Source organism: Gobio gobio, assembly GCF_949357685.1.
Source record: "Gobio gobio genome assembly, chromosome: 22".
Classification (NCBI taxonomy): Eukaryota; Metazoa; Chordata; class Actinopteri; order Cypriniformes; family Gobionidae; genus Gobio; species Gobio gobio.
Genome location: NC_137118.1, coordinates 39,274,118 through 39,287,278, shown reverse-complemented (window position 1 = coordinate 39,287,278; position 13,161 = coordinate 39,274,118). Strand labels below are relative to the sequence as shown.

General features: G+C 35.9%; 3 protein-coding genes across 4 annotated transcripts in view; 2 read left to right on the top strand and 1 right to left on the bottom strand.

Annotated features, from left to right (window-relative positions):
- Nucleotides 1-148: 148 nt before the first annotated feature.
- Nucleotides 149-3,976, top strand: morn3 (MORN repeat containing 3; the record flags this gene model as incomplete). The annotated part of the gene is given in 6 exon segments (XM_079804029.1): nt 149-293; nt 896-1,053; nt 1,130-1,289; nt 3,485-3,669; nt 3,853-3,920; nt 3,922-3,976. Coding segments are annotated over 6 exon segments (771 nt in total).
- A 3,462-nt stretch (nt 3,977-7,438) lies between these two features.
- Nucleotides 7,439-10,465, bottom strand: orai1b (ORAI calcium release-activated calcium modulator 1b). The gene is made up of 2 exons (XM_079804302.1): nt 10,225-10,465; nt 7,439-8,869 (listed from the first exon to the last, which is right to left on the bottom strand). The coding sequence occupies exons 1-2, from the start codon at nt 10,342-10,344 to the stop codon at nt 8,321-8,323; spliced, it is 669 nt and encodes a 222-aa protein (XP_079660428.1). The 5' UTR covers nt 10,345-10,465; the 3' UTR covers nt 7,439-8,320.
- Nucleotides 10,466-12,365: 1,900 nt separating this feature from the next.
- Nucleotides 12,366-13,161, top strand: part of kdm2bb (lysine (K)-specific demethylase 2Bb) — a 52,739-nt gene continuing 51,943 nt past the window's right edge. For both annotated transcript variants that reach the window (XM_079804285.1, XM_079804284.1), the window contains exon 1: nt 12,366-12,734. In XM_079804285.1, the coding sequence (XP_079660411.1) occupies nt 12,702-12,734 (33 nt within the window). In that variant the 5' untranslated portion in view covers nt 12,366-12,701. The remainder of the gene's footprint in view (nt 12,735-13,161) is intronic.

Sequence of the window (13,161 nt, the reverse complement as noted above, 5' to 3'; positions counted from 1 at the left end):
TCACAGGTAAGTCTGATCAGATACTAATAGGCTACCTGGTACTTGATTACCATATTTATTTACTGTTGTATTTGCAAAAAGTAGGCTACTAGTTCTACCATATTCTAGATAATAACATTCTAATAGTTATAATCTTTTCGTGTGCAGTATGCCTTACTTGAAAAGACCCCAGACTACAGAACCACTTGTAAAACTTTGGGAGAGAAAGGCGCAAAAATGTGGACCGCATCATACAGTGTATTCTGTCAATGGAGAGCAATACACGGGCGACTGGATGGATAATAAGAAACATGGTAATACTTAAAGGGATAGTTCACCCAAAAATTCTGTCATCATTTACTCACTCTCTATTTGTTCCAAACTATGAAGTTCTTTCTTCTGTTGAACATAAAGGAAGATATTTGGAAGAATTTTGTAAGTCAAACAGTTGCTGGTCCCCATTGACTTCCAGTATTTTTTTTTCTCCATACCATGGAAGTCAATGGGGACCAGAAACTGTTTGGTTACCCATATTCTTCAAAATATCTTCCTTTGTGTTCTTCTTTACAAGCAAGAAATTCATACAGGTTTGGAACAACTTGGGGGTGAGTGAATGATGACAGAATTATTTTTTTGGGAGGGGGGGGGGGGGTCGAACTATCCCTTTAAAGGATTGAATATTTAATGGCATGTTTTAAACATTGCAGGCCTTGAAGATCTGCAAGAAACCTTTCATGCTGGCAGTTTTAATGGACAAGCCTTAATTTAATTTACTTTGTTATTTAGATGTGTTCTGCAGATTACATTACGAGTTTCTAGGAAACACTGCTGTCTTATCAAAGCTCGACTTGACAGAATGAGTTATTTTTTCTTCCATTAGCAAAATGTTCCTGAACAAAGCTTTTACTCTGACTAGGAAAAGGAAAACAGGTTTGGAAGGAAACAGGAATGCTCTATGATGGGGAGTGGAGGAGTGGAAAGCGAGAAGGGTTTGGAACCCTGAGCAAGACCGACCCTGAAAAGAAAGAGTATGTGAGCGTGTATGTCGGTTTCTGGAGAAATGACAAAAAGGAAGTAAGTATCAAACACTGTTTGCCATCATACGGTCCATATTTTCCCGCATATAAACTTTCTTGAATTTCATTTAAAGGGTGCTGGGACATATTCCTACAGTCCGTCTGCTTTCTATGAGGGCCAGTGGAGTGAAGATCAGAGAAGTGGATGGGGACGCATGCAGTATGAGAACGGGGAGCTGTATGAGGGAGAGTGGCTGAAGGGCAAATGTCATGGACAGGGTTTGCTTCTGCTAGGTACGGATTTAAACTCTCCACCAATGAGCCAGCTTGGTGGACTTCACGAAAACATGCCCAGCTCACTCACATTTGACCCAAAATTAAAATAAATATTTAAAAGTCAAATATATTTTGCAGAAAGAAAATTAAGCCTGTTATTAGGACCATTAACATTATGGCTTTGTGACAATTAAGTGCACATAAATTACATAGAATAATTAGAGTAAAAATTTAAATCAGCATAAAATCAATACCACAAACACTAGTATAAATTACACATATATATATATATATATATATATATATATATATATATATATATATATATATATATATATATATATATACATACATACATACATACATACTGTATACTATTTATATATCATTTTTATATAATGTATCTTTTATATCATAAATAATAAATTATATTAAATATTTTATATTTAATAAATATAACATTTTATTTAACATTACATTTTATTTAAATAAGTGTATTATATATAAATGATAATAATAAATATATATAATAGTGCTGTCATATTGATTAATTGTGAATAATCAAATCTAACAAAAAGGTTTATATGTGTGTATATATATATATATATATATATATATATATATATATATATATATATATATATATATATATATATATATATATATAAAATGTATCTTTTATATCATAAATAATAAATGAAAATATTTTATTTAACATTACATTTTATTTTATTTAAATAAGTGTATTATATCTAAATGATAATAAAAAGTTGTGTATGTATATATTAGTGTTGTCAAATCGATTAATCACATTTAACATAAAAGTTACACTGTAAGAAAAAAAAATACACCGTGAATAACACTGATTATCTTCATCACGGCACCTATTAGTGGGTGGGATATATTAGACAGCAAGTGAACATTTTGTCCTCAAAGTTAGAAGCAGGAAAAATGGGCAAGCGTAAGGATTTGAGTTTGACAAGGGACAGATTGGGTCAGAGGATCTCCAAAACTGCAGCTCTTGTGGGGTGTTCCTGGTCTGCAGTGGTCAGTATCTATCAAAAGTGGTCCAAGGAAGGAACAGTGGTGAACCGGCGACAGCGTCATGGGCGGCCAAGGCTCATTGATGCACATGGAGAGCAAAGGCTGGCCCGTGTGGTCTGATAAAACAGACGAGCTACTGTAGCTCAAATTGCTCAAGAACGAAGTTAATGCTGATTCTGATAGAAAGGTATCAGAATACACAGTGCATCGCAGTTTGTTTTCATATGGAGCTGCATAAGCCACTGACCAGTCAGGGTGCCCATGCTGACCCCTGTCCACCGCCGAAAGTGCTAAAAGTGGGCACATGAGCATCAGAACTGAACCAAGGAGCAATGGTAGAAGGTGGCCTGGTCTAATGAATCACGTTTTCTTTTACATCACGTGGATGGCCGGGTGCGTCTCTTACCTGGGGAACACATGGCACCAGGATGCACTATGGGAAGAAGGCAAGCCGGCGGAGGCAGTGTGATGCTTTGGGGAATGTTCTGCTGGGAAACCTTGGGTCCTGCCATCCATGTGGATGTTACTTTGACACGTACCACCTACCTAAGCCCTGTTGCAGACCATGTACACCCTTTCATGGAAACGGTATTCCTTGGTGGCTGTGACCCCTTCAGCATGATAATGCGCCCTGCCACAAAGCAAAAATGGTTCAGGAATGGTCTGAGGAGCACAACAACGAGTTTGAGGTGTTGACTTGGCCTCCAAATCCCCCAGATCTCAATCCAATCGAGCATCTGTGGGCTGTGCTGAACAAACAAGTCCGATCCATGGAGGCCCCACCTCGCAACTTACAAGTCTTAAAGGATCTGCTGCTAACATCTTGTTGCCAGATACTACAGCACACCTTCAGGGGTCTAGTGGAGTCCATGCCTCGACGGGTCAGGGCTGTTTTGGCAGAAAAAGGGGGACAAACACAATATTAGGAAGGTGGTCATAATGTCATGCCTGATCGGTGTGTGTATATATATATACATATTATATATGGCCAGTTGTCTAGCCATCACAATTTGTCCCTTGTCAAACTCGCTCTAATTTGAATCTTTGAATTAAGAAGATTCCCAGAATTATAATTACTATAATGCAAAAAAGATGCATATGTATATAAAATGGAAAAAAAAAAAATTTTAAACTGTGAATAACAAACATTATTAACTTTTTTTGTAAAGCTAATGGAAATCGCTTTGTGGGCACCTGGAGCGATGGACAGAAAAATGGACCCGGCAAGTTCTTCTACCTGGACAGAGGTCAGCTGTACGTAGGCTTTTGGGTTGACGGTGTTGCCAAGTGTGGAACCATGTCTGATTTTAGTAGAGAAGCAGCAGTTAGACCAACAGTGTATCCAATTCCCAAGGTGAATGATTAACGCTCTTGTTTGCTAATTTGCATAATTTCCATTTTAACAGTAATGCATGATGCAAATACAAGCTTTTGTAATAGCAAACAGCTCAAAATGCTTTTTGTCTATTTACATGGTTTGATACCGAGTGCAGATTCTGAAATGTTGTAAATTATAACTCTGGTTTTATGTCCAAAGGTTTGCCTACAGGATTCACAAGCTGTACTGATGGAGGCACAAGCATATTTCACAGAGGAGAAACCAACAGATTCCAAGTCATATGGTTGCTAGGCAATACTGTATGTGGCAATATGTACCATGACAAGATCTCAAAATAAAGAAAGGAAGACTATGTTAGAAAAGCGGTGAAATATTTCATTAACCCCCTCAGCCAACTCATTCCTAATAAAAACAACACAAAAAAAGCTATTGGTTCAATATGCATTTTTGCAAGAAATATGTCATGCATGATATAAAAAAAGCACGCAAAGGTGTTTGGTTGAAGTTGATTTAATTAAGACTTTAATCAAAATGTATAAAAATGTGGATTTTCAAATTCCAGCACATGCTGTGCACTAATAAAAAGAGCTTCTGAACCTAAATTTACACAAGCTGCTTCAACGACATGAATTTTATTTCGCATTCTTTAGGAAAAAAAACACTATATTTCAATTTGGCAATACAACATGTTAAATAAATGTAAATATGTGGCATTTTGATCAGATTGCTGTAAAAGTCAATGTTGCTGATGCAACTACATGCTCAAACGGTCCTCTACTTAATGAACACTTTGTTTAAAATGAGTTTGCTAGCATAATCGTACAATCCTGCCAGTTCTTCAGCCATGACGGCTCTAAGTACTGGCGTCCAAACCTCCGAATGAACAGAGACCCCTTTAATGGGAATCGGTTTCAAATACTACCAAAAAAGGTCAGACAAACATGTTGATAAAATGGCTTTGTTTCTACTACAGATGTGCTCGTGCAGGGGGGAGGGCTTTATTTAAGAAAACAATGGAGCATGAATAAGACTTATTTGATTCAGCTGTTCAACAGCGAAGCCCTGATTCAGAACGCATCAAAATTATTTGGTCAAGTGGACATAAAAGTGTCCCCTGCACTGCATTAACTTCTAATTCAGCCTCTGATCAGTATTAAAAAAGTATTTTTGTAATATACACTCATGTCTGTATGAATGTAGCTTGCCTTACGTGTAAGCAACAAAATTGGCACAGCTGCCATACTGAAATGAAGGATTTTCCCTGTGGTGAATTAAGAAGAGAAAAAAAATTCAAGTGTCCCTATTATGCAAATATAACCATTCATGTAGTGTGTGATATAACTGTTTATGAATGTCAAAGGTCTACAAAGTTTCCAAGTGCACAATAAATGGAGTTATAGTCTCCCAAATGAAAGAACCTATTCTGAACTGCCTGAAACGAATAATAGTAATTCCAGTCTAATTTCCTGCACAAAAACCTATGTAGTTTTGTAACAAATTTGCATAATGCCAGCCTATGGTCTTCATTGGCTACCTGCGAAAAATGTCTACTTTGACCCGCCCTCACACAATGTAGTTGCGCCAATCCTGGGTTTTAGGTACCATGAAAGTGGCTTGGCTTTTAGCTGTGTTCATTGTCATAGTAACTTAAGCTTCACGGGTAACCTGCTCCGGAGCAGGTTATGTTCTGGATAAGAGATCTCAAACTGAAATTGGACCAATCAGATGTGAGCAAAGTGACACGTCTGATGCAATAAAGTCAATTTCTGAGCTTCTCTTGCTCCAAATTAAAGGTCACTATATGATAAAAAAATATATATATTGTCTTGCTTTAATGATAATTACTTAATATAATAACTTTTTATGATTTAAATAAAATTGATATACACTTAATCCATTACACAAGCAATTTTAGTTTATAAATGATTAAGCATTTAGTTTAAATTAATATGAATATATACTGATAATATGTAATAAGCTGTAGAATATACAGATAAAGCTTTAGAAATATGATCTTACATGTTCGAGTCTCTGAGTCTAGCCTATATATATATGTATATATAAAATCAAATATATTAACTGATTTCACAACTTTCACTTGCACTGATAGCAAGATATTTCTATTTTTATATTTCTATTCTTTTTTATTATCTTTCTTTATTTTTATTATTTATTTTTATTATTGCATTTCTTTATTAAAGGTGAACTATGTAGGATTTTTGCAGTAAAATATCCAGAAACCACTAGGCCAGTGTTATATATTTTGTTCAGTTGAGTCCTTAGAATATCCCAAATGTTTCCAACTATTTGTAAATCGTGAGAAATTGCTATTTTAACCAAGGAACCGGGACGTGTGAGCTATGCGTGTGAGGGAGTCGCCTGTCGATTGCGTCATATCTGAGTTACCCTCGGTTTCCGGTTTTATTCAGTGAAACGCTTTACTCTCACTGCAGTGTGAACAAGTGTCATAGCAGCCCCGAGCGAACGTCATAACTTCCTTTTCAACACACTCAGATGTATCTAATACGATAAACAGTGTTGCGTTACCTCATACTAATGACTGGAAAAGAGGAAGTGGCGCAACCGTGTCATAATAAAAGTCCCGCCGGCGACTATGCCATAATAACAGTCCCACTCTTCAATCGCTCCTGCGGCCTTGCTCAGCTCCACAACACTCGGCCCTGCTCTGCTTCACAACAGTAATGTTAATAATCGCATCCATGAACATGATTTCTGCCCTAGTCCTATCCTGACTGTTTCCCACCGGCTGTGAAGTGAAGACCACATGTCCCAAGATTCTGCGCTCAAACGTGGCGTCATCAAACTACGCCTTTGTTTTGAACAGGCGACCTCTAGTGGACGGAAAAGTTACATAGTGTAGCTTTAACTTCTGTGTTAATGCATTTCAATTCGTTATATACTTCAATCTCTTAATCATCGGCAAAAAAGTTTTTTGGCTCTCTCACGAGAAGAGAATCACGCGTTCTCTGTGTTGAAAGGCATGTGATTGGCTGTTCCCTACTGATGTCACACTTTCATGTGCACGTGCTCAACAAACTCAGGATCAAAGCCTGAATTGACAGAAAGCTGATGATCAGCATCATGGTCCCAACAAAGGCGGATTGGATTGGTTTGGTTTTGTCAACTCAAAATTAATCCTGTAAGCCTGAGTTTGTTCTGGTAGAGTTAGGTTTGTGTTGTCGACATGTTGAGAAGACGCTGTTTTCTGTGCTGCAAAAACAAATCCAATTTGCATGCACTTCCAAAGGATGATAACTCATGCTCAAACTGATGGAGTAAAAACGACACCATCATTACTGTTCATGTCACTGGTCACAGGAAGCCTCCGGAACTGAAATTCAGATAATGGTAATGGTTTAATTTTGTTTTCCGACTCACTCTGTAAGCAGTAGACCAAATCACAACAGACTGGGCCATCTGACCATTCAGAGCAGTCGACCAATCACAACAGACTGGGCCATCTGACCATTCAGAGCAGTCGACCAATCACAACAGACTGGGCCATCTGACCATTCAGAGCAGTCGACCAATCACAACAGACTGGGCCATCTGACCATTCAGAGCTGAGTTGACCAATCACTATAGACTGGGCCATCTGACCAATCAGAGCAGAGTAGACCAATCACAAGACTGGGCCATCTGACCATTCAGAGCAGTCGACAAATCACAACAGACTGGGCCATCTGACCAATCAGAGCTGAGTTGACCAATCACAATAGACTGGGCCATCTGACCAATCAGAGCAGAGTAGACCAATCACAAGACTGGGCCATCTGACCATTCAGAGCAGTCGACAAATCACAACAGACTGGGCAATCTGACCATTCAGAGCAGTCGACAAATCACAACAGACTGGGCCATCTGACCAATCAGAGCTGAGTTGACCAATCACAATAGACTGGGCCATCTGACCAATCAGAGCTGAGTTGACCAATCACAACAGACTGGGCCATCTGACCAATCAAAGCTGAGTTGACCAATCACAATAGACTCGGCCATCTGACCAATCAGAGCAGAGTAGACCAATCACAAGACTGGGCCATCTGACCATTCAGAGCAGTCGACAAATCACAACAGACTGGGCCATCTGACCATTCAGAGCTGAGTTGACCAATCACAATAGACTGGGCCATCTGACCATTCAGAGCTGAGTTGACCAATCACAATAGACTGGGCCATCTGACCAATCAGAGCAGAGTAGACCAATCACAAGACTGGGCAACAACAAAATGGAAAGGAGGGGTTTAAAGAGGCCGAATCCTTTATCAAACCGTTTCAGACACTGTGAGAAAAGAGCTGATACTGCAATGTATATAATGAGAAAATCAAAGTGTCTTTTGACCTAGAATACATATAAACGTATTGTAGAGGACATCCCAAACAACCATTTGAAATCTTTAAAATAGCATAATAGGGACACTAAAAAAAATAAAAATCCATAAAACATGCAGTGCATGCTTTCACAGTTATCAGAGTCTGTTATCATTAAATCTAGCAGAAACAGTGTACAAGTACTAAACACAGATAAAACTGGACGCTTTTGTGTCCACATGCAACAAAGATCAATACCATGGTCAAAAGCATGATGTGTTGCAACACTTGACAAACCTAAAACATTAACAGAAGCTCTTTCCCAAACTCAAAACTAGGGGTAAAGGGAACTGGGAGACTGTAAGGTAGACGCCTCCCCTCGATGGTCCAGTTCATTCTGTAAGTCCTCCAACTCTTCCAACTCCTGAAACTGCCTGTCGGTCTTGTGGCTGACCAGCGAGCGGTAGAAATGCACAGCGAAGACGATAAAAATCAAGCCGAAAGGTACCATGATGGAGGTGGACGTGATCGCAGCGGCCACCCCGGCGGATATAGTACCGTTTTTCTGGTCCTTCGGCTTAATGGGTAAAAACTTGACCCAGCACAGCAGGACCACCTCGGCCAGGAAGAGCAACGTTCCAATGACTGTGGAAAAAGCCCAGGCCAGCTCGATGTAGCGATGCATTCTCTCGTGAGGAGACTCCTTCACCGAGTTAAGGTTGTGCACGTTGCTGACCGCTTCGATGTTCGGCAGGATGCAGGTGCTCACCATGAGGGCGAACAGGTGGACGGCCACCAACACTGTGGTGCAAGCGCTGAAAGCGATGAGCAGTCCTGGTGGATAGTCGTGATTGGTGTCAAGCTGTACTTCCACCATGGCCACCTGTTGAACGAAAAGAAAACCGGTAAAACACAGTTTGTAGGCCTTTGAACCCAACAAATATTGTTAATCTTAGTTTATATTATATGATAATAATAAATATATATATATATAAAATTATATATATATATATATATATATATATGTGAATTGAGGATGGGATTTTCTAATACATAAATTGATAAACTGAACAAAAAATCTCACTGTGCTGACATAATCATATTTTTATGTAACATAAATTATATTAATATTATTGATACTAAATCAATAATATATATATTATATATATAAAAAATGGAGAGAATTATAGAATTTTTATTACACATTTTTCAGGAATATAATTATAAATTATATTTAGAATAATATACATTTATTTTTTTATAAATTTAAATAAATAAATAATGCACATACATAAATACATTTCAATATTTATTTGTATTTTTATAAATAATTATACATATTATTTATAAATATATTATTTACACTTATTTATAACTATAAAATGTATTATAATATATTATATATTTATAAATAATATATATATATATATTTATAAATAATATATATATATATATTTATAAATAATATTATATATATATATATATATATATATATATATATATATATATATATAAATAAAATTAAAAGAATTATAAATAATACATAATACATGATACAAAATTAAATTCAATACGTGTGTGTGTATATATATTATATATTTATATATATTTTTATTATTATTATTATTTTATTTATTAATACAAATATTTAAAAATGTAATTAAAATTGAACTCCCTTCTCAGGACATAGCAGTATTTTTTTTTTAAACGCACCCATCAATCTATATGGGAAATGATTGGTGAATGTAAAATTCTAATAGATATACGTTTATAATTCATTTTTTTAAATAGAAAAATGACAGAAAAAGGGTGCATTTAGGTGAAGACTCTAATGATGATCTTATGTTGGACAGTAACATTTTGTAATTTTTTGGCTCTGAATTAAGAATTAAAGTGCACTGCAGTGGAAGACCTCAGAAGTTTTTGCCGCATCCGGGTATTATCCGGCGTTATGCTTCTGGTGATGCTCTTTATAAACAACTTCACTAAGTGCAAACTGCAGCCATGCATTCATGCTGAGCTAAATTAGCACAAGCTAAACAACTGTGGCTGACAGTTTGTTATTACAGATGCACCAAAGACTCGCGTGCCATTCAAAACCCAAATCTTTCGCTTTAACTTACACAACATGGTTAAATAATAAGCGCTCTTCTCTTTAACAACCCAGTGTTTATACTGTCAGGGCAAACTGAACATCGACCGCACTAAATAAACAGCAGGCACGAAAAAGCAACTCACCATTGCGAAACCGGATAAAAGAGCAGACGTGCGACTGGACGCTTTGAGTTTGGCTCTGCTCAGATAAAGCTTTCTCCAGGACAGAGCCTGCAACGAATGTTCGCTCCGACTCATGTTCATCCGAGCAGAGGTTACGAGGCACTATCAGAGAGATCAGCTGAACCGAGGCATTGCGCTGGTCAATGCGCGAGAGGCGAGACACTCAGCTGGCTGTTCAAGTGAAACTGGATGCATCGTGAAGGCATTACCCATAAGCCCCCGCGACAACGCCGATACTTCACAGGATCCATTACTGAACGATAAACATAATAGCCACACCATTAAAAACATAGAAAGCCACTTTCGGGGGGAATTTCTCAGACTCGATTTTGTAGTAATTATCATTTTCATTTATATTGTTGTTCTTGTAATTATGGTAAAATACTCATTCTAAAAATAATGTAATTTGTGTCAATCTTATTCATAGGTATAAAATAATTAGGCTATTAATAGCTAAGACCTACATTTTCTGAACATATCAGCAAAAACGTTGTTTTAATGTTTTGTGTATTTGTCAGGAGGATGCATTTTTTTGACCCGTTTCTCCTAGCCATTTTAGCAAATATGAATATTTTTCAAATTTGAATTTTGTATTTTTATTTTAGTTAACACAATGCTTGATTAAAAACACCTCTGTTGAACCCAAATTATGCAAACTCTGCCACCATTAAACTTTTAAAAGTAATTAGTAAATAACAATAACAACAACATTATTATTATTTAGTTAATAGTGACAGAGTTGACATAATTTGGGGACAACCTTAAGTTGTTTTTATAATGCATTATGTTAACTATAATATAAAAATATGCCCATTTTAATAAAAAAATCATAATTTTTAAAAATATTTTTTATTTGATTTTAGTTAACATTATGCTCTATTAAATTTTTCTTTTATTGTTGTCCCCAAATTGCCAACTCTGTCACCATTAACTTTTAAAAGTAATTAGTAAACAACAACAACAACAACAACAACAACGTTATTATTATTATTTATTACTTTAAATAGTTAATAGTGGTTGATACATAATATGGGGACAACCTTACGTTTTTTTATAATGCATTATGTTAACTATAGTAAATAAATACACCCAGCTTAATAAAAAAATCATCAAAATATTATTTTGTTAATTTTTTTTATTTTAGTTAACATTATGCTTTATTAAAAAAATATATATTGTACACAAATGTCAGCTCTGCCACCATTAACTTTTTAAAGTTATTAGAAAATAACAATAACAACAACATTATTATTATTTATTACTTTAAATAGTTGATAGTGACAGAGTTTACATAATTTGGGGACAACTTTTAAGTTTTTTTTTATAATGCATTATGTTAGCTATAATATAAAAATACACCCATTTTAATAAAAAATCATACATTTTACATGTTATAATAGTTTTTATTTTGGTTAACATTGTTTTATTAAAAAAACCTTTGTTGTCCCTAAATTGCCAACTCGGTCACCATATACTTTTTTAAGTAATTAGTCAACAACAACAACAACAACAACATTATTATTATTATGTATTACTTTAAATAGTTAATAGTGACAGAGTTGATACATAATATGGGGACAACCTTAAGTTTTTTATAATGCAATATGTTAACTATAATAAAAAATATTTTTTTATTTTAGTTAACATTATGCTGTATTAAATGCTTTGTTGTCCAAAAATTATTCCTCCATTAACTTTTTTAAGTAATTAGTAAATAACAATAACAACAACCAACAACAACAATATTATTATTTATTAAATAGTTAATAGTGAAAGAGTTGATATAATTTGGGGACAACTTTAAGTTTTTTATAATGCATTATATATATATATATATATACATATACATATACATATATACATATATATATATATATATATATATATATATATATATATATATATATATATATAATACAATGGAAAATATAACTTTAATATAATAAATCAAAATAATTCTGATTTAAAGTCAAATGTACACAGTATTTCTACTGTAACTGACGCTATAACGTGAAAAGGGGCAAACGGTAGTAAATGTTCAGTAATTGTTGCAGTCTTGATGAAGCCTATGCACGAGCTTAGCAGCTGCAGCGCGTGCGTGCGTGCAGGAGCGCGCGTGCCAAACAGAAGAAAGAAAGAGGAATTCTGACTCCCTCCAAAAACAATTTCTGCACGACTACAAAACAACTATAAAAACCCCATTCTGATAAGTACTCAGAAGAAAAAAAATCGGATATTATTTTGACCCCTCATAAACACGGTCAGCGTGACGTTTCTGCAATGTTTTGATTCTGTTGACCGTGACGTCACGGTGCACTACACAAAAATGGTTCCTACTTTAGTTTTCTATACAAGCAATCAAAGTGTGCACAACTTTACGCGTTAAATATGGTCCAGATAAAGCGCTGAGGGAATTAAGACGGACGAAAGGCTCGGACATGGAGGCGTGTGCGGAATCCGGACGCAAACTGGTGTGTAGTTGAAGCTGTCCTCTCAAAGACTCGTTTTAAATCGGGAATTTCAGCCTCGCATCGATATGCATTGTGTTTAGTGGCCTGAAGCAGGGCGAATCGCTGCAATTCGAGACTCTAGAGCCACATACGCCACGTTAAGATGTAAAACGCAAGAACGCTGTAATGGTAAACAGGAAAGGACACATGTTTCGTAAAATTACAAAGAGAGCAAGATGCTCTATATAGAGACGCTCGTGCGAAACGGGACACATTGTTACCCCCCAAACCTCGTGTCTAATGTTCATCGGGAAGTTTAGCTCGTTCACGCTGGTTTGACGTGTATTAATTATGTAATAGATGTAAGATGGTCGTAGATTAAGGCCTGGAATTTGACATGCGTGCGAATGATATAACATGCCAGCGCAGCGTGATATCTCATATCCGA